This window comes from Mytilus trossulus, chromosome 2, assembly GCF_036588685.1.
Source record: "Mytilus trossulus isolate FHL-02 chromosome 2, PNRI_Mtr1.1.1.hap1, whole genome shotgun sequence".
In the NCBI taxonomy this organism is placed as follows: domain Eukaryota; kingdom Metazoa; phylum Mollusca; class Bivalvia; order Mytilida; family Mytilidae; genus Mytilus; species Mytilus trossulus.
Window position 1 is genome coordinate 11,168,332 of NC_086374.1, and position 27,867 is coordinate 11,196,198.

At 31.9% G+C, this 27,867-nt stretch overlaps 1 protein-coding gene across 2 annotated transcripts; it reads right to left on the reverse strand.

Annotated features, from left to right (window-relative positions):
- Window positions 1-1,177: 1,177 nt before the first annotated feature.
- LOC134706472 (hepatocyte growth factor-regulated tyrosine kinase substrate-like) lies at window positions 1,178-25,053 on the reverse strand. 2 transcript variants are annotated; one of them, XM_063565442.1, is made up of 14 exons: window positions 24,924-25,053; window positions 21,573-21,660; window positions 20,681-20,746; window positions 19,023-19,205; window positions 18,484-18,561; window positions 16,442-16,567; window positions 15,987-16,073; window positions 15,596-15,658; window positions 14,721-14,871; window positions 10,376-10,903; window positions 5,277-5,750; window positions 4,392-4,543; window positions 3,848-3,889; window positions 1,178-3,215 (listed from the first exon to the last, which is right to left on the reverse strand). In XM_063565442.1, exons 2-14 carry the CDS (start codon window positions 21,630-21,632, stop codon window positions 3,192-3,194), a joined length of 2,034 nt encoding a protein of 677 aa, XP_063421512.1. In that variant the 5' UTR covers window positions 21,633-21,660; window positions 24,924-25,053; the 3' UTR covers window positions 1,178-3,191. The 2 variants fall into 2 exon arrangements, with proteins under 2 accessions (XP_063421512.1, XP_063421513.1); XM_063565443.1 differs by having other exon boundaries at window positions 5,277-5,746; window positions 10,372-10,903.
- Between the last annotated feature and the right edge of the window lie 2,814 nt (window positions 25,054-27,867).

The window sequence follows — 27,867 nt, forward strand, 5'->3', positions numbered from 1 at the left end:
CAAAGCAAAGTGATGGCAAAAGATAAAACATGCCCAATGTATATAATAGTGTACACACAGAAATGTCTTGCCTTCTATACTTATCATTGACATTATGTCAATAGTCCTAAATAAAAACCTTTATTACATGTGTCACATAAACTTAACGTTGACAAAGAAAAAACATTGACCAATGAACTGTGAAAATGAGGTCAAGGTCAAATAAAACCTGTACGACTTACATATAGATCATACAATATTTCCATACACCAAATAATTAGTTGACCATATAGTATTAAAACATACCAAAACTCAAAAACTTAACTTTGACCACTGAACCATGAAAATGAGGTCAAAGTCAGATGACACCTGCCAGCTAGACATGAACACCTTACAATCATTCCATACACTAAATATAGTAGACCTTTTGCATACAGCTCAAGAAAAACAGACCAAAACAAAAAAACTCAACTATAACCACTGCATCATAAAAAAGAAGGTCAAGGTCAGATGACACCTGCCAGTTGGACATGTTTACCTTACAGACCTATTGCTTATTGTATCTGAGATATGGACTTGACCACCAAAACTTAACCTTGTTCACTGATCCATGAAATGAGGTTGAGGTCAGGTGAAAACTGTCCGACTTGCATGAGGAACTTGTATTCACATACCAAAGAAAGTTATCCTATTACTTATAATAAGAGAGAATTTAACATTACAAAAAATATTACATTTTTTCCCCCAAGTAGTCACTGAACCATGAAAATAAGGTCAAGGACATTGCACATGTGACTGACAGAAACTTGGTAACATGAGGCATCTTTATACAAAGTATGAAGCATCCAAGTCTTCCACCCTCTAAAATATAAAGCTTTTTAGTAATTAGCTAACACCGTCGCTGCCAAATCACTATCCCTATGTCGAAAATTCTGCAACAAAAGTCGCAGGCTTGACAATATACTCTTCAGAGATACAGGCATTTAAATTTGTACGCCAGAAGCATTATCATCATCATAACCCTCATCAGTGATGCTCAAAACAAAAAAGTTAAATTTACTGCTATTACTGGAATATACTGCTTTCATTTTATGCTATGGGAATTCAAATCACTAGTTTTAAAACATATTTTTCACAATATCAATAACACAGATATAATATAGATTTTTTTCTATGTATAAAGTAATTTAATACAAAATACAAATTTAGGTTTATTTTTATTTAACAGATCTATAACTAATTAAACAGAGAGTAAAATTCATATCAAGAATAAAATTTGGAACATGTGAATATATAAAACATTGGTAAAACAAAAGTTCTAATAAATCAGAGCCATTTTAACATTTTATATAAGGGCCATTTAAACATTTTATATATGTTAAACTCTATGAGGTGAACCAACGCCTGTGTGAATCATTTCAATAGAGTCTATTTTATATATGTTAAACTCCATGAGGTGAACCAACGCCTGTGTGAATCATTTCAATAGAGTCTATTTTATATATGTGTTTTACTATGGGAGAAAAGCTTTAATATGTCTAAATCTTTGGACATTAAGCTACAAATAATATACAAATAGAGACTTTTTTTTGTATTTGTTTGCTAGTTTGTTGATGGTACTTGATGTTTACAAGATCATATTAAACATTCAATAATCTATATATATAAGTTAATTTTGGATGTAACGCGTCTTCTGATTGGCTGACGTTATTTTAATTTAGTAATATGACCGTGACTTCAACGTTTTTTCATGATTTTCTACAGTTTGAAATGGAATTTAGAATTAAATTATAAGAAATGAATGTAATATTTTTTCTGTCTATTCAAAATAACATAAAAAAGGTGGTACACACTGTTAAATTACCAGCTACACGCGTTATTCAGTGTGCACCACATTTTTTATGTTATTTCTTCATAGACAGAAAAAATATTAGTCATTCCATTAGTAAATATTACTTTTTAACCATTCCAAATGTCAGTAATGTTTGTAAATGGGAATGCCTGTACCAAGTCAGGAATATGACAGTTGTTATCCATTCAGTTGATGTGTTTGAGCTTCTGATTTTGCCATTTGATAAGGGACTGTTCATTCTGAATATTCCTAGGAGTTTGGTATTTTAGTGATTTTACTTTTATTTCAGAAACTTGTAACATGGTTACTTTTTTCCTCACAACTGGTTATATCTTCATTGATGAAACAATAAAAGTATCTGTCTCCATGCATGTATTGATATATTATACAAAGTATGCCATTCTACATCTACAGTTTTCAATTGAAACAGAGGATTTATTTTAGCTTGCCAAGAATGATATGATATATATTACCTTAGTTTGCTCATAAAGCACTAATGTTATAAATTTGTAAACAATGATAATTTGAACATTAAGATAAGACATTAAAAATTGATTTCATTGAAACATGGCCAGTAAATACTACATTCATGCTTTTTTATAGCAATAGTATTGTTAAACATTCTTATCCTCGACAGCCTCTGTCTATTTGTAATTACTTTCAAAATATAAATAGACAAAACACTAATGATACCATAATATGGTAATAATATCTATGAAAAAAATGACTGATGAAGTTTAAAAGGAAGTATATTTGAATCTTTTTTCTTAGTGAAATTTATTAAGTTGGTTTAAATGTTAAAAAGAAAACTATGTTATAGGAAGCAGCAGAACAAATAGTGAATACATAAAAATATTAAGGGTTAAAGTAGCTCCAAGACCAATCCAACAGATAGGTGCAAATTCCGTTAAAACAAAGTCTTACAATTAATCAATTAAATATAAAATCAGGAAAAGGTAATGTAATCTGTTTCATACCAACATGTAGACTTTAAAATTATTAGAAAGACCAATTCTAAATGATCCATTATCAAATTGACTGAACAACTAGGTCAATTTGAAAAAAGTCACTAAAATTTAAAAAAAAATCAAGGACAATTACAGTGCATTGCTATATTAGCTTTTGAAATATAAGTTACAGATTAAAAATTGTTTTATATTATAAAATAAATTTTGAAATTAAAATTCTAAAGATAAAATAAGAGTTAGTCATGTTTACAAATAAATTATATATGATTTCACACTCTTAAAAAGAGCCAGTAAAACTAAAGATATAATTGCTAAACTATGGTTAAAAGTAAAATCAAATAACATATTCAATTTTACAATGGTGCTTTTCGACTCTCCTGCTATATCTGTTACTACACTCCCCTCTCATCTTCAAACTGAAATACAAACACAAAAACAATTATGTAACATGTTACAATCAGGGATTTTAAGTCTTGGGGCAAACATGACAACAGTTCAAATTAAGTTTCAAAATTTTAACATAAAAAATTCTTTGAGGATTAACATATTCACCTATATAAGTATATAAGTCAAATTTCTACTTCTGATTAGATTGAATACCCAACAAAAAGTCTTGGTTTTGGTTGACAACATACAAGTAAAGCTACATCATAGCTATACCCATGGGCATTCATTGCTCATCTATTCATTGACTTGAAACATTATTTCTAAACACTCAAGAAGAATTGAAATAAGCCATAGCACTTTTGTTTAACCCATTTTGCTCTAACAATGTAGTTCTTTGACTAGCATCTTCAAATAAAACAAAGCATGGCACTTTTAAAAATATTGACCATGAGCTTCAAAATGGTCCTTTCATCTTAACCTTTTCATATCAGTATTGAATACATTGGATGTAATAGTAAAGATATCAGCTGTAATATGGTCCTAATACCTTTACCATCAGATCAAATAATGTCAAGACAACTTGACCATCAGTCCTGATGCCTTGAATGACAATAAATATATACTTCCTTTAATAATTATAGAAATAAAATAAAATAAATACCTGATTTTCTTCGTTGTAGTCATCACCATCTTTTGGTTCAATCTGGAAAATAATGAAAAACTTTCTAATTTCAAAACAACATAAGCTTTTGACATATGTTTTTGTATATCAAATTATGATACACAAAAGTTGTCCTATTTTACTTCATACTAATATAACCAATGGTGTTTATAGTCATAATGAGGAATTTAATTTGTACGACTCCTGTACATGGCAATAAAAATATACACATGCCTTCATGAAACAGGTTTATACATGTATTCTAGAACACAACTTTGACATCGCTGGTAAGTGACTGAATTAAACTACATACGCCTTATTTTTTGGCCAGATTTTTTGAATTTGTTTTGTCAACTGATAAAATCACACTGATTTATAAGGTGCATAGTTTTCTCTGCTTTCAAAATTTATCTGTTTTAAACTGTACTGATTTTCTGACTACAACTAGAAACAACATGTGACACATACTATTGGTATCAATTCAAGCCTTAACTTTTTTTAATTAACTTCAAAGAATAAAAATAAATGAAAAACAAACTATTACCTTTATTATAACAGTTTGAATCATTTCAGCATAATTTTGGATATCTTCTTTGTCCGTCTCCACAAGTCTATCATTCATTGGTCTCTGGTCTTTGTTTTCTACTGAATCTATTCTTGTTCCTAATAATGTACTATCCTCTAACCTTTCTGTTTCTATAATTATATTTGCCACAAAACTCAATATGAACTATACTAATATTGTTTTCTAACAAACCTGTATTTGGAACTGATTAAGTTTCTTGAAGGTTTTGTATCTTTGAGGTGAGATATACTTTATGTTTGTTTATATTGGTCCCAATTTATTTCTTTACCTTTTACCACCATTTTGTTTTTTGTCCATAGATTTACGAGTTTTGAACAGCGGTATACTACTGTTGCCTTTATTTACATTCTAATAAATCTAAATCAACAATTATGTATTCAATATTTCTCCAATTTTTGTGCTAATTTTCACATTTCTTGAGCAGTGCGAGAAAAATATTTCTCATCATTAGTGAAATATCTGTTCTCAGCAAAAGATTCTCAGCAAAAGATTCTCAGCAAAAGATTAGTCAAAACTTGATTATGACGTCAAAATTTCTTGGTTTCTTCAGAATTTTTTCATTGTGACATCATGAAAAAGACAACCATGCCTGATAGGTCGCTTATAAAGAACACAACTTTCAGAAAATCCTTGAAAAAGAAAGGAAAAAATCATTACAGAAAGCTATTGTGCTTTGAGAGGAAAGTATTTTGTTTAGCATAGCACATTAAAGGTTGGCCTATGTTCATGTGCTGCTAGTCTTTACACAGCTCCAACAATTAATCGAATAATATCAACACTGCTTGGCTGAGAAAAAAAACCATATCTTTTAAAGGATACCATAGTAATGTTTTATTGTCTTACCTCGTTGTGTTTGTTCTGTTTGCTGAAGACTCTTTTCCTGAACGTTTTCTTGAGACTGACAATTTTTTATCTTTTTATGCTTTGGTACTACAGAAGACTTGTTATCCATACTAATTTTTCTCTTCTTTGTGCTGGTTTTAGCTTTATCAGCCAAGGATTCTCGTTTATTCTCCTTTTTGAAATTAGACTTAGGTTCATAATTAAAAGCATATTCTTGTGACCGTGCCGGTCTGTCCAGCTGTAGTGAAGTTTCACCTTCTTCAATAGCGATATTCAATGATTCTGCTCTGCAGACTGGGATTTTGTATAATTTTTCCAGCTTTGATTTTTCTGATTTCCTTGCACATTGAAGAGTTTCCATAACATACTCTTCAAATGCTCTTTTGCCATCAAACTTCATTGTTGAGGAACTATAAACCCAACCTGTCTCACAAGTATCACCAAAATACTGTACATGGTACATTCTAGATCTACCTATAATGAATAAATAAAAGTTACATAAAATTCTTACATCTACCTGTACATACCTGCCAACTTTCACGATTTAGGCGTGTACTACACGATTTTGACCCTTTGTTACGATTGCACGATCGTGTTCCTGAAAAACCCTTTAAAACACGATTTGGTGAAAATCTACACGAAAAATATTGTTGTTCCCGATTTTGAACTGTGTCCAATGGAGGAAAATCGTGTTCAGCCAATCAAATTGTGTGTTTCTCATGATCAAATAAATCAGCCAATCAAAAACGTTTTCTTTCAAGATTATTTTAACATACTAGATATTGAACTTGAGTTGTATTCCTCTGTTTGTTGGTCAGAATTGTAAAAAACGTGAACATGGCAAATGATTTTTCAACTGCAAGGAGGTTCTTACACAGAATAAGAATAAAAGCATGGCTGATTGACAAACTTCAATGATGCAGTACTACCATGAAGATAATAAATAGTAGTTTATTCACTAATTTATTGACATTACATGTACACTTGCTGTAACATAATTTTATTTATGTATTCAATCATTTAAAGTATAATGTACTATTCATTATTTTTCACATGGACCCCCACCCCCACCCCACCCCCATCAACATGAGGAATCCCTTAAATGAGGGACTACCCTTAGTCAAGGGGTCACTCTTGTAAAAAATAAAATAGAAAAATGTAGATTTATGAACTTAAAAATGGGAAATTCTGACATTAAATTTGGAACAGCTTTTCTAATTGAAGAGTCCTATTATTTTGAATAATAAAGAAGATAAAAATCCAAGAACATAACAAAATTCTTGGAAATGTGTTGACCATATTATACCAGATAGATCATGTTCTTTGGGAAAAGTTTCTTCAAATAATATGAATGTGTGCTCATTTGTACTTAAAATGTGGTTTTTAATGTCCTAACATTGAGGGGGGGGGATCCCTAGGTGTTGTTCCTAACCTGATAAAGGTCCTTCTTTGTGTATAATTTTAAATTGGAAAAGTGAACAACTATTTAGTATCCTTACACATGAAAATAATTCCTGGTCTTACAGCTACATGTTCATATTTTGTGCTGATATAATAACTAGAATCATGCAAATAAACTTAAGAAAAAGGCATGTAAGCTCATCTTACAAATATGACACTTTTTCTAGACTACAAAACAGCACGCGCAAAATAGTCGTCGCAAAGAATTGTAACCTTTGAAATTGTTGTCGCGCGCTAAAACCCCCATGGGCATTTTCAAAAGTTGGCAGGTATGCCTGTATTGAATAAATCAAAGTCACAAAAGATTTTGACAGATCTACAACATTTGGTCTCTGGTGAAGGGTTGTCCAATTGGATATTTTAAAGAAAATTCAAAAAAAAAAATGCATGTTTTTTTATAACTCAATGGATAGTTTTCAGTATAAAACATTTTGTAAAACTTATGTACATATACTTTTTTCTGAAGAAAATTTATTTATTTATTCATATCAATGTATCCCCCCCTCCCCCCCGGATATATTTTCCGTATGCAAAATGACCTCAGTGTGACCCATCTCGTAAAAATCCGGTGATCACAATACGCATGGATGTCTTAAAAATAAACTATTACAGCTAATACATTAATTCTAGCAAGACAAATCTTTGTTTGGCTTGCTTGCTTTGCTTGTATCAATGTTTGCTCAAGCATGGCAATTAAGATAGGCGGGGCTTCAGCTTGTATACATCATACTTAAATTTTATTGGACAATATGTTTTAGGTTAAGGACACTAAATTTTAAAACATCACAGGATGACAAATATAAAGCGCAATCGTAGAAATGGAAAGCAAAAAAATGATTTTTTTTTCGAAGATAATTATGCTTTTTCATCATTCAACTTAAAAGACTGTTGTCAAGTACTTTTAGTACAACAAAATAGCTATTCAAACACACCTACTCTGATTTTGTGATTCATTACATAGGTATTTCATTTGACCCATATATTTCATCTTTTAGTGCTGTGATTTTTTTATGTTATAAAGTCAACCTGTAGCTTTGCTATATAAAAATGATAGAATCTGAAGCGAGATGATGTATCAAATGTTCTTGCTTTGTACGTTTTCAAGACAAAATATTCATCCCAAACACACCCTAACATAAGAAGGTGCACTCGATTTTCTCTTTTTGATACAATTGTTACCAATTTTTTTATTTTTTTTCTTGAGTCACATAATGGAAGGGCAGATACGGAAATAACTGTAATTATAGATTGATATGTTCTCCGTTCATGGTAATTTTAAAAAATCGGAGGGTATGCATTTTCTTCATCCAACTTGATAGATAACCATGTCGTCGACTTGGACTTGATATCTTATTATTAACTTCTGTAAACGATAAATTGAAAACTTATGCAAATGGCTTTTTTTTTACAATAAAACACTTCTTATAATATTTGAGAAGAAAATTGTTATTTTATTTGTTTCTATTAGTTTTAAAAAAAAATTGTTACTATAGTAAACATTACAGAAAGCATTTATCGCCTTCTCTATAAACAAAGTATAATCAGTTTGAAGGTTTACACGCAAAATAAACTCATCATAGATACCAGGACTAAATTTAGTATATACGCCAGACGCCCGTTTCATCTACAAAAGACTCATCAGTTACGCTCGATTCCAAAAAAGTTAAAAAGGCCAAATAGAGTACAAATTTGAAGAGCAAGCAAAAATTAATCCAAAGTGCGCAATATTCAATAACAATGGACATAATAAATAAAAGGGATGAATTTAGTCATCCCTCCTTCTTAATTTATCCCTTTTATTAGAAAATCTAGTGCACCTTGTTATGTTAGGGTGTGTTTGAGATGAATATTTTGTCTTAAAAACGTACAAAGCAAGAATATTTGATACATCATCTCGCTTCAGATTCTATCATTTTTATATAGCAAAGCTACAGGTTGACTTTATAACATAAAAAAATCACAGCACTAAAAGATGAAATATATGGGTCAAATGAAATACCTATGTAATGAATCACAAAATCAGAGAAGGTGTGTTCGAATAGCTATTTTGTTTTACTAAAAGTACTTGACGATAGTCTTTTAAATTGGATGATGAAAAAGCATATCTTTAAGGAAAAAAAAATAAAAAAATTTGGCTTCCATTTCTACAATTGCGCTTTATATTTGTCATCCTGTGATGTTTTAAAATTTAGTGTCCTTTAACCTAAAACATATTGTCCAATAAAATTTAAGTATGATGTATACAAGCTGAAGCCCCGCCTATCTTAATTGCCATGCTTGAGCAAACATTGATACAAGCAAGCCAAACAAAGATTTGTCTTGCTAGCATTAATGTATTAGCTGTAACTGAATTTACATGTTAAACATGTGCTCAATTTATGTGCTTTTTTGTTGATTTTTTGTCGATTGTTGACAAACAGTTGACAATCGTTAAACTTCGGCTTCAAAACACGAACTTTAATTACCTGCCAATGTTTTCACAACAACACTGACCGATTGAAAAAAAAATTGACGATTATACGAAATTTACACGAAAAAAATTATAACTTTGTCCACAGAAGACTAAGTTTATGATGTTTGTATGCATTGGTTCAAGAATTGGAAGAACACTATTTTTCACCCGTCACTCGTTTCTTATGACTTTAATATTTTCCTTACTTTAAATTTACACGAAGAAGGTTTTGAAGGATCATGTGTAACCCCAACTTGCTCCACTATTTTCTGTGATTTACTCACTCTTCTTAACAGAATAAAAAAATCACTCAAAGATTTCAGCTGATCTTTTTAATTAGTAAAATCCAGACCATTCAAAAGTTCTCGATCCGTTCCCGAAAAACTACCAGATACGAGAAAAAAGAAGGAGAGATCTGGAAACAGAAGCAACCACAGAAACATACAAAGAAGAAGCAGTCCATCACTAAAGATTAACATTCCATACATAAGTACACAAAGTTAAAGTAATTTGGAATACCAGGCATTTTACTTAGAGAAAAAGGGAAGGAACCAGAACCAAGATGAACCACATAAACCAAAAACCATATTTATAAGGAAAAGCTTGATCCACGGATATTTTATTAGCAAAATTAATTTTTATGAACATATCTACCAAGATTTACAATTCCCAAAATTGCGGCAATCATACACTTCACCTTTTACTAACTCAATGGAAGCAGTACCTCCCTCGGAGCGAAGCCAGTTGAATTGGTACAGGATGGCCAATGGGGTGTTGTCTAATTTGGAAATGAACTGACATTTTATGAGCTACTTCCATCATTTCTACAATATTACCACTAGAAACCTCTATGAGAACCACTACACAGATGTGCAAGAATAGCAGCTAACCACATCGTTAATAACTTTATTGACTAACTTTCACTTTTAACTATACTAGATTTTTATTTTACTTTCACTTTCACTTTCTATTTATATCTATAATGTCGTCATAACAACCTCTATTGTTCGGCGAACCACACAACCGCCAAATTTGTACTTCACTGTTTGATTTCATGTATAATATTGTCCTGAAGACGCCACGCTTGTTGGCGAAACATGTCAACCACAATAAGTTAATCACCATGAGGTAATTGAGGGGTGTTGTTGTCTTTAATGTCGTTTAATTAGTAAAATATTAAACTTGCCTTGCATTTTTGTGTAATCCCCACACTGTTTCTCCACAGCTACCATACATGGCCACCAAGGATGTCCAGATACTTTTGACCACAGACAATCACCTATTGACCATTCTATTGGCTTGGTCATTTGAGGAGAAGATTTGACTATTGGTGCAGCTTTAGTGTCTTCTTTCTTAGTTACTGGGGATGTTTTGATATCATCTGGGAAAACTTTTGGTTTAGGCTGTCTCTTTTCTGCAACCAGTTTCTCTTGAAATATATTTTTAAATGTTTTCTTTTCAGGTGATTTCAGGCTTGTCAGTGATGAATTATCTGGTGCAGTCATAACAGCTGACTCCGATTTGGCTTTTGATTTAAACATTTTGACAGCTAGTTTGGGTGGTGAATTATCTATTGATTGTTCTGTATCATCTTCTTTCTCCTCCGTTTCTTCTTGTTCAGTGGCAGAGTCGTCTTGTGATATTATATCATCAGAGTCTTCCCCTTCACTGGCAGTGTCTGACTTTCTTCTTTTTACTCTTTCATATTGCACAGCTGCAAAACAAACAAACATCTGATTATGTAAAATGTACTTAACAGGTCTCGATGCAATTCAATCAAACCTTTTTTGAACAAACATCAATAGACCATGGTGCAATTGACAATTGACAATTTTAATTTATTGGTATTTGACTTTTCACGTCATGCAAATTGATCACAGTACAGGAAATTTAAAACTGAAATATACTCATCATTTCGGGGCATTTTATAGTGGACTATGCAGTATGGACTTTGCTTATTGTTGAAGGCCATATGGTGAACTTAATTTGTTAATTTCTGTGTTATTTTGACTCTTTTATGGTTACACACCATTATTCCGACAGCCCATTAGTCTGACAGCCCATTGGTCCGACAACCCATTAGTCCGACAACCCAATAGTCCGACAACCCATTGCTCCGACAGCCCAATACTCCGACAGCCCACAAGTCCGACACTTATCAAGTCAAGTATTAGGATATCAGGGTAAAATAAAACTTGTCTGTCTGTATTATTACGTTTAGATATGTAATAATATATTTTAAGAACGTATATATAACATAAGGCTGAGGTAGTTCGAATACTTTCTATACACTCAATTCGAAATCTGTATATAGCATAGAACAGAAAACATTATTTCACTTTCCAAATAAAAGTGTATATAAACAGCATATAAATCAGGAACAACCAGTGATGGTGAATGCTACTGATGATGCTCCCGCACAAATACTTCGTTGTTGAGTTGTGAATCTGAAAAAGCCTCAAATCGTATAGCTGACTTGCATAAGCCTTGAAAAATCATTGTATTGTAGTTCCTGCGAAAAATGTTACGAAAATTTTCACCTTGGCTGTCATTTGAAAAGTGTTCGGTAAACATAAAATTGTTGAGTAATGAAATCTGAAAACGTATCACACGATATAGCCGACCGTTCAATAAACCTTTCAGAAATCCTTGAAATGTCGTTCATGATAAAGATGCAACGAAAATATTCATGGGATGGACGCACGAACTGACGGACTGGCTGACTGACGAGTGGACGGTTGAATGGACGGACCGACAGAGGCAAAACAGTATATTCCCACTTTTGCGAAGCTGTGGTATACTGATTGGGTCAACATTAAGACTTAACAATACTATAAATATAATTATCTTTATAACACCGTAAGCCTCAGTCACAATCGGAGCCAATACAAAAAATAAAAAAAATAACAGTTAGTATCAAACCATGTACTACATAATTCAAAAGAACTAACAATATAATCATCATTTGTTTTCCCCTGTTATAGTAAAGTTTTTTTTTGTGTTTACATCGAAGATTTATCATATTTACTTAACTTTTCAAAGTTCTGACATGTGCTAGATTGAGTATGCTGAAAGAGTTCCTCCCTCAAATTTTGATAATGTGAGCATTCGATTGAAAAATGACGCGCATCCTCAACTTTATCAGCTGTACAATACGATTTTTTGAAAATCTGGCATTTTTAATTTTTAATGTAATGGGTGAACACCGATTCTTAATTAACATATGAACTTCCTTTCTTAAAATCAATGATATCTAAATATTTTTCTACTTGAAAACAATCTTTAAATGAAAAATAAGTGTCAATGCCACAAAAACCATAATGTAGTAATTTTTACAATTAGACAATTTGAGAAAGACACAAGCAGGATAAGAATGTCACACATTGTCTTAGATTTCTTACTAGCTTGTTATTGGCTTTATACTGCACTCGTTATATTTGAACAGTCAAAGTACGTTGACTGTATATTTCGGCTATGTCATAAACAGTCACCGACTCGATATCACTTTTCCTCATGAATATTTTTAAAAATAGAAGTTGCCGAAATGTTCATGTCCATCATATTTGTTTTTCGTAATAAGTTTTGTTGGAAATCATTAGTCCTGTACTTGCTTCAACCATTATAAAAGAGGCATATTTTTCTAGATCTTGAAATAAGCTCGGGATATGAATTGGTATCACTACAAATAAATTGAGTGTCATCTCTCAGACTATGTCTGATCGATCGCCTTTGAGAGTGCTGTGTACTGTCTCCGTATTTCGTGGATTCAAATTCCCGAACATGATACCGTATTCATAATTGGAATTGCTAATCTTTTCTGAGCACATATTTCGTCCTAGTTGTCATCTTATTTTTAAGGAATTGGGTATGTATTTGTCTCTTTGTTTTTCTCAATTTGACTGACGCTTCATTAGTCCCTTATTTCTGCGACAAAATTAATTTAAATAAAACTCAGATGAGTGAAACAAGGGGTAGAAAGTCACAGTTGCAACCAAAGAGGGCGGGTAGTGTTATCCAACTCCGATATATTAAATAATTTCTTTATGTAGCTAAAAGTGCTCTCCCTTGACACCATTTGCGAGTATGGTCTTGAGGAAACGATGATAGTCCGTCGGACGGGGACGATAAATGGCTGACCCGTGTTAAGAGAGAGCCATATCTCTTGCACGTTAAAGACACCCTTGTAGATTTCGAAAAAGAGTAGGCATATGCCGCTACAAGGCAGCCCTCGCACCCGCAAATTGGAAAGGGATTAATATAAGTTGTAAAACTTGTTTCCCAATCCACTATAAACAAATATGTTTAAACTAATAGTGATGAAACCTAACTCCCTTGATACGCGAAAGGCGGTAACCGACTATCTAGTGAAAGAAGGTAGATCAAGTCACACACACAAAACACAGCGAACTAGAGCAGCACAGACTGACAGTGGACACACAAATGATGAAATGTAAAGAAAAAGAAAATACCAAGACACGTAAAACAAAAGAAGGACAAGGGTATGGACTGAGCAGTTGCAATAAGCATGTGAATCAACTTCAATATACTGAGACTTATATCCCGCATGGAAAGAATAATTGGGATCAAAAGGGACAACCACAAATATTACAGAGAACGGAGTTTGTCTTTTTTAGAGAAAATTTACCCATACACATAAGAAAAATGCATTGTCGGAATGATGGGCTGTCGGAGTAATGGGTTGTCGGAATAGTGGGTTGTCGGAGTAATGGGCTGTCGGAATAGTGGGCTGTCGGAGTAATGGGATGTCGGAATAATGGTTGTCGGACTAATGGGATGTCACCCTCTTTTATAGAGATGTCTCATTGGCAATCATATCACACCTTCTTATTCTTATAAATAAACTGGAGCTGGTTTAGAGATAGCAGTTATGACCATGTTGACAAAATATAGCATAACAAAACATTCAAGAAAAAGAAAACGTAAACACTATCTAATGGAGAAAATTACATGAAAACAAAATGAGTTAAGTAAGCTATCCCCCTTGTTTGGAGCAAACAAAACTTACACATACATTGCTCCTTTGAATACTTCCACAAATGGAAATATAATGTATACTGTGTAATACAGATATGAGGAGTAATAAGTTTGGCTACAAATAATGAAAAAAGTGCTTTCACAACCATAGATATAAACTTTAGATTGATAATACTCCAGGCCTTGCGGTCATAAAACTTTCAAGCACGATTTTTGTACTCAGACTCAAGAATCAACCAATCAAAATGCTGGATTTCATGTTTCGAGCATGATTTTGTGCTCCGAGCACTGGGCAAAGGTTTATGACTTCAACCCCAGGAATCATTCTGATTCTTTCACCGACTTCTATGAGTCATCAAGGTACCTATGAAGGTTAAAATTGGCAAGAAATTCATACAATGAAAAGCTATCAATAAAGTCCATTTTTTACCCCATAGGCATTTTCTTTATTCAAAGTTGAAAAATTCATTCTGAACATCTCCAGAGATAGTAAAAGCAAAATCAAAATTTCATTTGTAAAGTATAAATGAGTTTACCATTAGACTTTCTATTCTGTAAGTAAGCATTGACATCACTAAACCCACTCTCTCTGGCTAAATGTACAAGGATTCCAGTACAAGCTTTACCAGCTCTCTTCCTACAGAAACTACAATTACAGATCCCTCTGCAAGGTGGGCATATCCAGTCCTAATAATAGAAATCATAAACAATTATAAGTTTACTTCAAACCACTCCATATCTATCAAACACTTGTTTATTTTACATTGTAAATTTGGAGACAATAAAAAATATTCTATCAATTTAAAACCAGGTTCTTAATGCTTAATTAGATTCATTTCATGATCATCACTAGTTGACCATTTCATAATATGTATGTTACAGATAAGGACTTATCAATTTGTTGTAATTACAATCCTGTTTTTCTTAGATTGTCATAAATGAAATAGGTGACAGCAATTGAACAGAAACTGGTTATCTTTTAGACATCATTTCATTTCTTGGTTGTGCTTATAAATACAATTTTTTGTGTAGTGTTCTATGGACTGTATTGTTTGGGATTTTTTTCCCCGATAGCTATGGCGTTTTTTCCGGAGTGTTCTTTTCAGTTTACATCCCTTATTGTTTGTGTGTATGTACACCGAAAAAAAACATAATAAAAATTCAAATGTAGAAATAAGGATATTTATTAGATTCTACCGACTTGCATGTTAATTTCCTCATAATGTATACCTTTTGGTATTTGGTCAGGTTGTTGTCTCTTTGACACATTCCCTATTTCCATTCTCAATTTTACTTAGTATTTAAAATACTACATCATGTTGTGTTTTTACCAAGGTTTTCTTATTTAAACCCTCTATGACTACAAATCTATTAAATCCGACTATACATCCAATACACTAGGAGTACTTACAGGATCTTTGAGAGCACCCTGTGCATCTTCTCCATATCTGTTTCTCAGGCAAGGTCCACAAAACTGGAAATATAACAAAAATATAATTATATGTCTTCAAATAAAGTAAAAAATTGGGCACTGTTTGTGGTAAGCTGCATCAGCACAAAGCAGGGGACAAAAATAATGTTAATTTTCAAATTACATGCATCAAACTCTTCTCAAAATAAAGCATGATAGATGCAATCACTAGAAATTGAAATTGAGATCATAGGTATTATATATGCCAATTAAAAACTCAATAAAGGTAAATGATGTAAGTAATTTCCGTAAGACAGGTAACTATTAATGTGAAGATTCTTCTGTCTAAAATCATATACATCTCTCTCTCTCTCAAAAGAAATGTTCTCACCTGACCTCTAACTCCAAAGCAATGACCTTTTCTACAAATTGTTTTCATATCATCAGTTTTCTGTCTACATTGATGGCAGGTTGTACCCTACAGTGAATGAAGAAAAATCAAATATCAAATCATATCAAGAACAAACATCAAGGTCTATTTTATTTTATATTTTATAAATATCAAACTTGCATAAGAGTAGAAACTTAATGTAGCTGAAATGCTAAATTTTCTGTCATCTTTTTAATATTTTAAAATTTCAGAGTTGCATAGGTAGAAAAATAACCATTAAAGAAAAATAGTTATGACCTTGACCTTTGATATACTAACCAAAAATCAACACTGAGGATAAACTTGCTCTTTATACAGGTATTCTCAAGCTTAGCTTGGTAAATGTTGGACATATAGTTCCAAAATATATAACTCTACAATTTATCAAATGTATATCAGTATAAGTTTAATCTTACATAAAAACTATCATATCTCTTATCACTGACAAACAATGCTACTCTAGATAAATCCTCGTCAGTGATTTCATCAGCTGACCGATTGTCACGATGAACACGATGTATTCTTTTTGGCATATCATACTCCTAAAAATAAAATAAGATGAACATTAATGAATGTATTATTTTCCTTTAGTTAAACAAATTTCCTGATCCTCCCTGATGATAACAATTGTCTTTGAAAAATGCTTATCTATAAAAACTAACAACTCTAATTCAACTTTATTTTCATTTTAATTGGGACAACATCCCTAATGGTAGTGTTGGATAATCGGTTGAAATTACCAACCGATTATCTATTACAATCGGTTGACAGCAACCAACCGACTATTGGTTATAATCGGATCATAATACTTTGCCCTTTTTTTTTTAATGGAAATCATGTATTTAGTCTCATTGTACATGTCTTATGTGTACATTCCATATCATTGCAGAGTTTATATATTCATATTTGATCTTTTGTTTCCTTTTCATATTCTTGTGTACTAAATTATAATTCTGGTACCTTTGATAATTATCTATTCAGCAGTTAAAACAATGAATTGTCTTGATAAGAATCAAGATTCATATTGAACATATTTTATCTCATAATTACAACATTTATTACCAACAGTGACACTAACATTTCTAAATTTCAATGGTGTAACTCACAAAACAATTTCAATAACATAGCTGTATGAACATTTGAATGCTTCTAATTAGGAAAAGATATTGTGTATAAAGTTTTTAATTTTTAGAAATTTAAAATTAACACAAAAAAATAAAATAATGCATTTGCATTATAAGATATACAGTATACAAAGGGTATTAAGCCATTGTCTGTTAATTCGTGAAGAACGCTTTTTTTCACTTTTGTGATCATTAATTTTTGTGAATTGTGTCATTCGTACGTCTGAACTTATAATTGTAAGAATGCAGAATTATTACATAGTTGAACCGTATCCAATTCGTGATTCTTATATTTCTATAAATGGCGGACAAATTTCGGAAAATTTACAACAATAAACGATGTTTGGAAAATAATTTGGAAAGGAATATGACGTTTTTGATGCAACACATGGATACACATTTCTAAAAGGCAATTTGCAACACGTTCTAATGAAGCAACGAAATTATTTTGTCTAAAATCAGAATGATTTGTACCGCTCTCAAGTAACAAGTACTGGAAATGAAAAAGTATTTCATACAAAGTTATTAATGTTAAATAACCTTCCATCAATCTGCAAATGCTTTTGTCAGGTTTATAAAGAAGGAAATTGGTTTATTCTTTAATTATTGGATGTTTGACATTGTTACTGTCATCGATTGGTTAATATTGTTTGACTGCGCATATAAAATGCAAACCGTAAAACAGACCGGAAGTTGACAAGCTAAAGGTCCGGAAACTTAAACGACAATCGATTGAACAAAATCCCAATCGATTATCAACATTGCAAGGCCCAACCAACTGATTTCCAACTTATTCCGATCATCGGAACAACACTACCTAATGGGCCTCGAAATGAGGAACTCAAAAGTCACGTGTAAAGAAAAAATATCTGTGTTGTGATATTGGACATGTTTCTATTTTTTACAAATGACTGAACTTAACTATTTGTGGTGATTAGGAAAATAGAGGAACATAGAATAAATGTGTAAAAACTATGGAGCTATTAAATGTGTTCAAAGTATTAAATTTTCAAAGAACTTCTTGTGTTAAAAAGAGGATATTTTACCACAAGGAGCTGCAATACAAAAGGATGATTTGGGTATGCTAATTTACGGAAAAAGTAATCTCACTTCGTACGCCGAAAATTTAACCACATATGTGAAAATGTCACAGCTTCGAATCAACCTATCATACATATCCAAGGTTTACAATATGGACTGAGCTACAGGAAAAAACTTTACCATTACCGCCTATGTAAAAACAATTAAAGATTTTGACCCAATTGATAATATAATCTAAATACATTCACTGTCTGTACAAGGAATATTTCTGTGGTAACATTATAAATACAAACCTCATCACTGTTTTCATCATTTCCTCCTGTCTCTTGATTTCTTCCTTTGTTGAAAAAGCCAAACCTAACTTGCAGGGACTACAAAATAAGACAAATCTCTTGAAAATTATTGGTTATCGTGTCTGTAGTGATTAAAGCATTCATTTTACCTTACTTTAAATCGCATATTAAACATAAAATGCTGTGTGCCACACTTTGTGTATTCAGAAAAATCTGTTAAATATTTTTTTTAACAACAACAATGCTTATATAATCCATCAATAAGGAACAACAAAGTCTCATATTTAGCCTCACTTTTTTAAAAGTCAGTATATTTGCAAGTGTATGCAAGAACATATCAAAACATGAACATGTTAACAGACAATTTTGTTGTGCAATTTAATATGATATATGTTGTAGAGTGCCCTGCTTTCCAGACAATAAACATCTTTTTTTGTGGTCCTCTGTGGTTTGTTTCAAGAAAATATTTATGTGCCTATCCAACATTACCATTTTCAGTGTCAGTCTTTTATTGACATTATTTTGTTCTTAACACTTACACTAGCTGATTCTGACGTAGAGTCTGATGAAAATGATGAAGCCGTGGACGACAGAGAACCACGTCGCCCTCTTGTTCGTGGTGGACTGTAGTTCATTTGGTTACATCTTCCATTTCGTGAAGGATTTCTCCGTGGTTCATAGTCAGAGCTATCTATTGACCTTGATTTTATGTCTCTGGGTTTCTGGAGGAAAAAATAGAATATCACTTTTCATATATGTACTGCAAAAGTAAAGAAACTCATGATAATTAATTTTTGAGTGATTGATTTCTTTTAGAAGAAATGTAAAGGTTTCAGTGAATATTTCATGTGAAAACTATTTCAATAATAGGTTGATGAGCAACAAAATACAAATGGGTTAACAAATAGTGTATAAGCATGTTTGATGCCTCTAGAAGCAGATTTATAATAAATAATTGTAAAAGAATAAAGTACAAGAAATATCACCAGGATAATTGATGTACATGTCTGATTATAATATCCGATCAATGACATCTTTTAAAATATTTTCTTTTAACAAGATGTTGCATCTGAAATGACATTCTAACAAGTCAATTTCTACACTGAAATAAATTATCACTTGTTAATTAAAAATCAATACACTTTCACAGTACTTATCTATAGCTATATGTATACATAAATACTCAAATGCTGTTGAAACATTTTTATTGAGGACATATTGAGATTTTGTTTTTTTATTTTAGTTTCAACACTGATATTTTAGGCAAAGTCATTCATATTTTGTTTGTAAAATCTGACTCCTTAACTGTAATCTAATAAATAAGTTAAAACACTATTCTGAGTTCATTGAAATCTATGCCAAGTCTATGCATTTGTTCACAGGCCTATCAGACTAGGCTAACAAAATGGTTTTAAATCTGTTAGAATTTCTACTACAGGCCAATCTAATACATAAACCTTCTTAGAAAAAAGCATCTGGTCTGTGCCAGTATGGCCTCCCAAGATTTATCATGAAAACTGAACAAGCTTTCCTTACATTATCTATTTATATGTGCAGTGGGGGGTCAAATCCTACTTTAACATGTTATTTGTAGAGTGTACACTCTTATGAAAATGTGCGCTATGTTTCAACTTAACTTGATGTGACCACAACCTCAGGGTATACTTTCTTCGCCAAAACTCTAACTATAGAATGTACTGTTTTCAAATTATTTTGTTCAGTGACCAATAAAATCCAGTTGTCAACTCAGTAATTTGGAATATAATTAAAAAATTCCACAATGATGGATATGTGTACTAAGTTCTAAGTTAATAATCATGATAATGTGACCACAATTTGGTGTTGAACATCATTAATCAACAAGTATTCTGAGATTATTGCATGGCAGAACATATTCCCCTGCCAATCAAAATTCATTGTACAGGAACAAAAATGACTTTTTTCATGTGAGAAATGACAAATCTTTGGGAGGCCTTTATGAAGACTAAAAAGCAAGATAGGTAGGGTAACTGGAACCACACATATATTTTTATTTGGCCATAAAGTACACAAGAAACAAAACTTATCACAAAGAAGAGTTTAAATGTCTTGTCTGCTTTACCCATCATGATTAAAATTTTAATGTATGTCTGAAGTGTGCAATATGAATGTTTAACTACAAGTATCATATGAGCTTAAAACCTATTTACCATCATACCTTAATTGGCTTGATCCTTCCTGGTACCGGCATCTGGTTTTTCAAGTCAGCCATCAACTTTTCCAACTAAAACAAAAATATAATCTTGAGATCAAATTTAAAGTTTTTGTAGATCTTACTTTGGTGAACAGTATTGCTGTTTACAGTTTATCTCTATCTATAATAGTATTCAAAATAATAACCAAAAATTGCAAAATTTCTTTAAAATTACCAATTTGGGGGCAGCAACCCAACAACCAGTTGTCTAATTCTTAAAATTTCAGGGCAGATAGAAATTGACTTGATATCAAATTAGCCCCTGATCAAATTTGCTCTACATGCTTTGGTTTCAGAGTAATAAGCCAAAATCTACATTTTACCCATATGTTCTAATTTTAGCCATGGCTCATTGGCTGCCATCTTGGTTGGTTGACTGGGTCATAGCACACATTTTTTAAACAAAATACCCTAATAATGATTATGGCTAAGTTTGGTTAAATTTGACCCAATAGTTTCAGAGGAGAACATTTTTGTAAAAGATTACAAAAATTTAAGAAAAATTGGTAAAAGATGACTGTAAAGGGCAATAACTCCTTTAGGGGTAAACTGACCATTTTGGTCATGTTGACTTATTTGTAGATCTTACTTTGCTGAACATTATTGCTGTTTACAGTTTATCTCTATCTTTAATAATATTCAAGATGATACCCAAAAACGTCAAAATTTCCTAAAAATGACCAATTCAGGGGCAGCAAACCAACAACCAGTTGTCTAATTCATCTGAAAATGTCAGGGAAGATAGATTTTGACCTGATAAACAATTTTACCCTGTCAGATTTTTGTAAAACGACAACGCCAAGTGATGGGAAAAGCCTTTGGGCCATTTGATCTAAAAATTAATTAGAATATTTACCATAACTCTGTTGTCTTCCAAGTTTCGATGTCGTAATTCTTCATATTCACTGGTAGCCATAGTGATCAGATATACCAACTCTACTTGTCTGTAATATCAATAGAAATAAGAATAACTGGAATAATTTTAAAGCAGAATCTTACGTAATTGATTTACTGTTTCCTGCATGTTTAAGTTGACATATATATTTATTTACTGTTTCCTGCATGTTCAAGTCGATAAAATAAAATAAGCAGATGATGTATGGTTCCCAAGCACAGAACACTTCAATAGTCCAAATGAGTGGAGTATAGGACTATCAGTACCATATCCTATAGTCAGTATTCTTAAACAATAGCTAAAATATTAAATCCCTAAAGTCATGATGGAAGTGACAATTGTAATTACAGATATTTTAAAGACTATTATATTATCATAATTAAATAGGTTTATATTTTCACACCTTTATTATTTTAAAAGGAAAAAATAATCAAAGCCTTAAAGGCTGCTAAAGCAATTGTTGCAGGTTTATTTTTTGTGTTACTTTTATCTTTCATCAACATGTCAAAGATTTAAACATAACAGAAGTCTTGTTTTAACTTTTAAAAATCTCGACTTATCCAGCAGAAAGTAATTTTCACAATGTTTTACATTTCCAAAGGAGATGACACATTTATTCGACTTAAAATGTTTAAGGTGGAGGCACATATATTCGCTAAAGCACAGGATTCCTGATGAAAATCATAAAGTAGAGTGTTTTTTTCTGAGCAATCATTTACATGACAACCAACCAGTCTCCATTATCTTTATTGTAGATAGTCCAACAGTTGTCCCCTTATAAGGCAAAAAAAAATATAGTCTTGTTTCCTGCTACCATTTTTAATATTTTTTCTCTTCATTTTCAGTCAAGGGTCTAACTTAAATAAGTTATTAAAGAAAAATAACAAACATGTCGTTATTGTGGACTAAAATATCAACATACTGTAATAATATATATGAATGTCATGTATGTCAGTATGTTACATGTTTCAAAGGGACAATATACACTACAAACTTTATTTTGTTAAATTTTTCACAAGTTCTATTGAACAGATATTATAATTTTCTTTATGTACACTAAACTTTGCAAAAATAACGCAGTTCATAGTTTACCAATCAGGCCATAACAAATAAAAGGTTTGTTTGCCCAAATGCTACCTACCCAGAAAAAAGCTGCCTACTCAAATTCTTTTATTGTCCTGATTTGAAGAAGTTTTTTTTAATCAAATAGGCATGAAGACTAATAAACATCTGATACTTCAATTTAAAAAAAAAAAAAAAAAATGCCTTCCTACCTACAAAGTCTGTGTAAGCCAAAAAAGTGTCCCATGAAATTGTGTCCTCTAGAACATTATTTCACAGTTCATCTGTGAAATTTTGTTCATGGGACAGAATATCACATTTGCTAACTATAAAATAGTGTCTCCCTTAGTGAAAAATTGTCCCTAGTACTTGCACATAATTTCATGGATGTTTTTTTAAAATATGTCACAAAGGACAATATTTCATAGTGTAGCTATTTTTTTCTGTCCCTAAAGAAGGGAAATAATTAAGCAATCATTGAAATTTTTTAATCAATTAGTTAAATCATAATTGAAATTAAAATAAAGACAACACAGATGTGAACAAAAATGGAAAGTGATGAATATAAACAGCTGTATGACCTTTCTGTGTGATGATCAATATCCTCCAGAGTTTGAAAATAATGAAAGAAGATCATTTAGAAGGAAGGTAAAGCAGTTTCAAATTAAAAGCAATGAAATGTATTATATACATGTTGACAAGAAAACACAAAAGAAAACATTAAAACTTGTAATTCAAAGATGTTAAAACAATTCAAAGATTCCTATAAAAAAAGAAGATATGGTATGATTGCCAATGAGACAACTATCCACAAAAGATCAAAATGACACAAACATTAACAACTATAGGTCACGTAAGACTTTTATGCAATATGCAATATGGACATGATTTCACTATGAAAAAATGTTCAACGAAGGTCACAATAGAATCTCTTGTCAAGGGACACTTTTACATAGAAGTGGACAATGTTTTATAATAAAATTATGTCCTGGACCAAATTTCATAGGTCATATCTGTGAAATTTTGTCCATGGGACATCATTTCATGAGGGACACTATTTAATCCTACATCTCAACCTTTGGGTAGGGTTTGGGCAAACCAAAATATTTTAAAGTGTGGCCTCATGCATAGTACACCTATGTTTTTACAGAGAATATATTCCTGCAAATAACCAAAGGGTGTTAATACAGCCTCTCTACATCTCTTTAAAGCCTTTGCTCAGACATATATCACAATGTATTTCAGATGATCAGAACTAGTAATGAGGCATTGCCAATATTTTATTTCTTTTAACAGAATGTCTAGATCTAGTGCCTGTGACAGGAAGGAACTCAATACCAATTTCATTTTTAATAGTTCTTTGATGCAAGATAAGATAAGATAAGATAACTTTATTAGCACTAGCACATTGACAATAAATAGTTATGGCAGCAAATAAAAGACTAACTACAATAACATATATACAATGAAGGAGTGACAGTGGATATAAACAATTGTAAAAAAATTATGAAAAAATTGCTACCTGATGATAATGATGACAAGTGTTTCTTTGTTTTCATTGAATTTGACGTCACAACTAAAATCCTTAACAACAGGACCAAAATCGGAAACGTTAAGGTATTTCTGTTTCTTTTTCAACAGATTTTGAAGTTAAAAAATGTTTGAATTAAAAGAAATAATTCATACAGACTCTGTCATCTTTCACAGACATAGGTTATGTCTGCCTCAGATGGAAGCTTGAGCTATAATGTTGGCATTGTACAAGTTCATACATTTCCTAGAATGAGGGGGGATAGGACCTTTATCAGGACTTTAGGATCGAGTTTTCAAGGTCGGGATTTCAGGTTTGACCCTTTCGGGATCTGGGAATTCTTATTTTCAAATTCATTTAAATTCGGGGTCTCAAGATTTCAGGGTCAGGGCCCCTCCTTTCCCCCTTTTTAGAATGCTTATGATGTATTGACACTATTTGCAACGGTCACTGATAATTAGTTCAGGAAGGATTTATTTCCCACTTATTTTCAACTGGCTAGTGATCTTGTAGCAGGGAAAGTGATAAGACTGAATACAATTGTCATTATTTCGATTGTTGTTATACCCCTCCCTTTTTTGCGGTAAGATAAACTTTTTTTGTCACGCCCCTTTCCAGCAAAAGCTTGGATATTACCGATAAAACCTTATTTAAAATGTATACTGTTTGATTCTACGTATATCGACAAGCAATCGATTTATTTCAATACTATTTGATACCTTTTAGTTTTACGAAAAACAACACACTGCACTGTAGAGTTAAAGTTGCACACGTGTGTCGATTTTCCCGGGTTAATATTCCAGCTGGTTACCGGTTTGTATGTACCACTGCAATCCCCAGCAAATTAGAGAAAAATACCAGTTACTGGCAAGACTAAGTTTAGACTCGTGTCGGTAAGGAAATGTCCAGTGTCCGGTATTCTTTTAACAGTTTACTCCTCAATAAATGCATCTTGCTTTTGTAAAGCAGCTAATTCCCATATGCTATAAGTAAAGCTAAATGTACAAGGATGATGCTATTGATTACATAATTGATTGTTTGAGAAAAAAAAATATTTTGAAAAAGAAAAATCACAAAAATACTGAACCCCGAGGAAAAGTAATAACGTAAAGTTCTTAATCAAATGGCAAAATCAAAACCTCAAATAACAACTGTCATGTTCCTAACTTGGCACAGGCATTGTCTTATGTAGAAAATGGAAGATTATGAATATGACCTACCAAACTAGATTATTTACCAAGTTTGTAATAAAATGAGCAACACAACGGGTGCCATATGTGGAGAAGGATCTGCTTAGGTAGCAATAAACAGTTAGGAAAAAATATTAAAATTTGCCCTTATAAATTTTAACATCCCCTTTTCATTGCTTTCTTGCAATATCAAGCTTACTGTTTGTGTCATATATGGGCATATGTATGTAATCACAATCTTCCATAGATTTTATATCCAGTATATAAAATGGTAAAGTATAATTCTTTTGGGTATATCCATGGCAACAAGTCTGCATTTATTTGTTATAAAATATTGCAAAAAAGGGGGAAAAGATGTCAAATATTTCCCGAAAATTTGACTTAAAGTAGAATTTCAATCACTTGAAGTAATACCTTTTCTGAAACTGTGTACATTTATCATTCAGCAAATCCAATGAAAACCATATGTCTTTCATCTCATTTTTTTGTAAAATTGCGTCAAAACCTTCGTGTAGAAAAAAGTTTTTGTAAACATTACATTAACTTCTGGAGCAATTACTGGTCTAGCTATGAAAATACAGATTGTCAAACAGAAAACAGCCCATAAAACATGTAAAAAGTAATCTTGATGCTCTTATAAACCATCTTTGAAGGCTAAATTAGCACTCAGCTGTCTAAAAATGAATTTTATTACACAATAACTTTCCTATTTGAAAAATCCACAGGGGCCAAAATGTGAAACTAATCTCCTAACTGTGTATTGCTACCTTACCCTTACAGAGCACCTGAGATCACCACCAGTGTTGGCTAGTTTATAGTTTTCTATATTGTGTCTTGTGTAGTGTTATTTGTCTATTTTTTTTTGGTTTTAGCCATGGTGTTGTCATTTTTTTTTAGTTTGAATTTCCCTCTGGTATCTTTCACGAATCTCTTATCCCTGGTTTTATAGCTGGCTTAACCTCTCACTTGTTTGACAATTGATCAATTTCAATTATATTGACAAGGATGTGTGAACAAAACAAAAAGACATTATAGGTAAAAATGTCAAAAATCATTAGAAAAATCTGGCCCTTACTTGACTGCAATCATCATTATGGCTTCCTGATTAAATTTGTTTTGATCATATCTGACTGTGGCTTTATAAGAGGTTCCACAGAACCCTGACTTAATTTTGCCCCCTATTGCTTCGGTTTGGTTGAAATTGTTTATTTTGACTGCCAAATATAAAAAAAGAAGATGTGGTATGATTGCAATTGAGACAACTATCCACAAAAGACCAAAATGACACAAACATGAACAACTATAGGTCACCGTACGGCCTTCAACAAAGTCGATTTATGAGTAACATTAAGGTGGGGAAAAGTTTTATTATTCTTCAAATGCTTTTTCATAAGATTGATATATTCTGCTAAAAAAATAAGTTTCAGGAAAACATTGGAAAAATCTTTTCAAAACTTTGGAAGGTCTTTTTATCATGAAAAATCTTGTTCCGAAGATTCATAAAATTAAAAAAGCTTTGAGAAAAAATTATAAAGGTTTAAAACTCTTTAACCAGACTGAAACTAAATGTTGACACAACCATGAAAATCGAACATTGACCAATGAAGCACCAAAATAAGTTCAAGGTCAGATGATACCTGTTAGACAGACATATACAGCTTATAATTACAATCCTTCTGTACAACAAATATAGTTGAGCTATTGCTTATAGTTTTTTTTTGGGGGGGACAAAAAAACTTAACACTTGGCACTGACTGACATGTACATCATAAACTATTTCCATACACTAAATCTATAGTTAAGGTGGTACCCAACACTTTCACTAAAATTAATTTGGCTTGTTTATTTTTCATAAAATTTTAACAATGTATTGACTTTGACCCTTTGAAAAAAATATAAAAAAATCAAAAATTTTGAACCAACCGTTTTGTCAGAAAATTTACACTGGTTATATAGAATTTTGACAAACTTCAATTTTGATCATTGAGAAGCTTAATATTCCCTTTACAACACAACGTAATTAAAATGTTTAGCTGACTTTACAGAGTTATCTCCCTGTAGTGTTAGGTACCGCCTTAACCTATTGCAAACTGATTTAGAGAAAAAGCCCAGAACGAACTTTGACCACTGAACCATGAAAATGAAGCCAAGGTCAGATGACATCTGCCAGTTGGACATGTCCTACACCTTACAATCATTCTATACACCAAATACATTAAACCTATTACTTATAGTATCTGAGATATGGACTTGACCACCAAAACTTTACCTTGTTCACTGATCTATGAAATGAAGTCGAGGTTAAGTGAAAACTGTTTGACCAACACGAGTACCAAACAAGATACTCGCATACCAAATATAGTTATCATATTACTCGTATTAAGAGAGAAATTAACTTTACAAAAAATCTTCAACTTTTTTAAATAGTCACTGAATCATGAAAATGAGGTCAAGGATAATGTTGATGGGATAG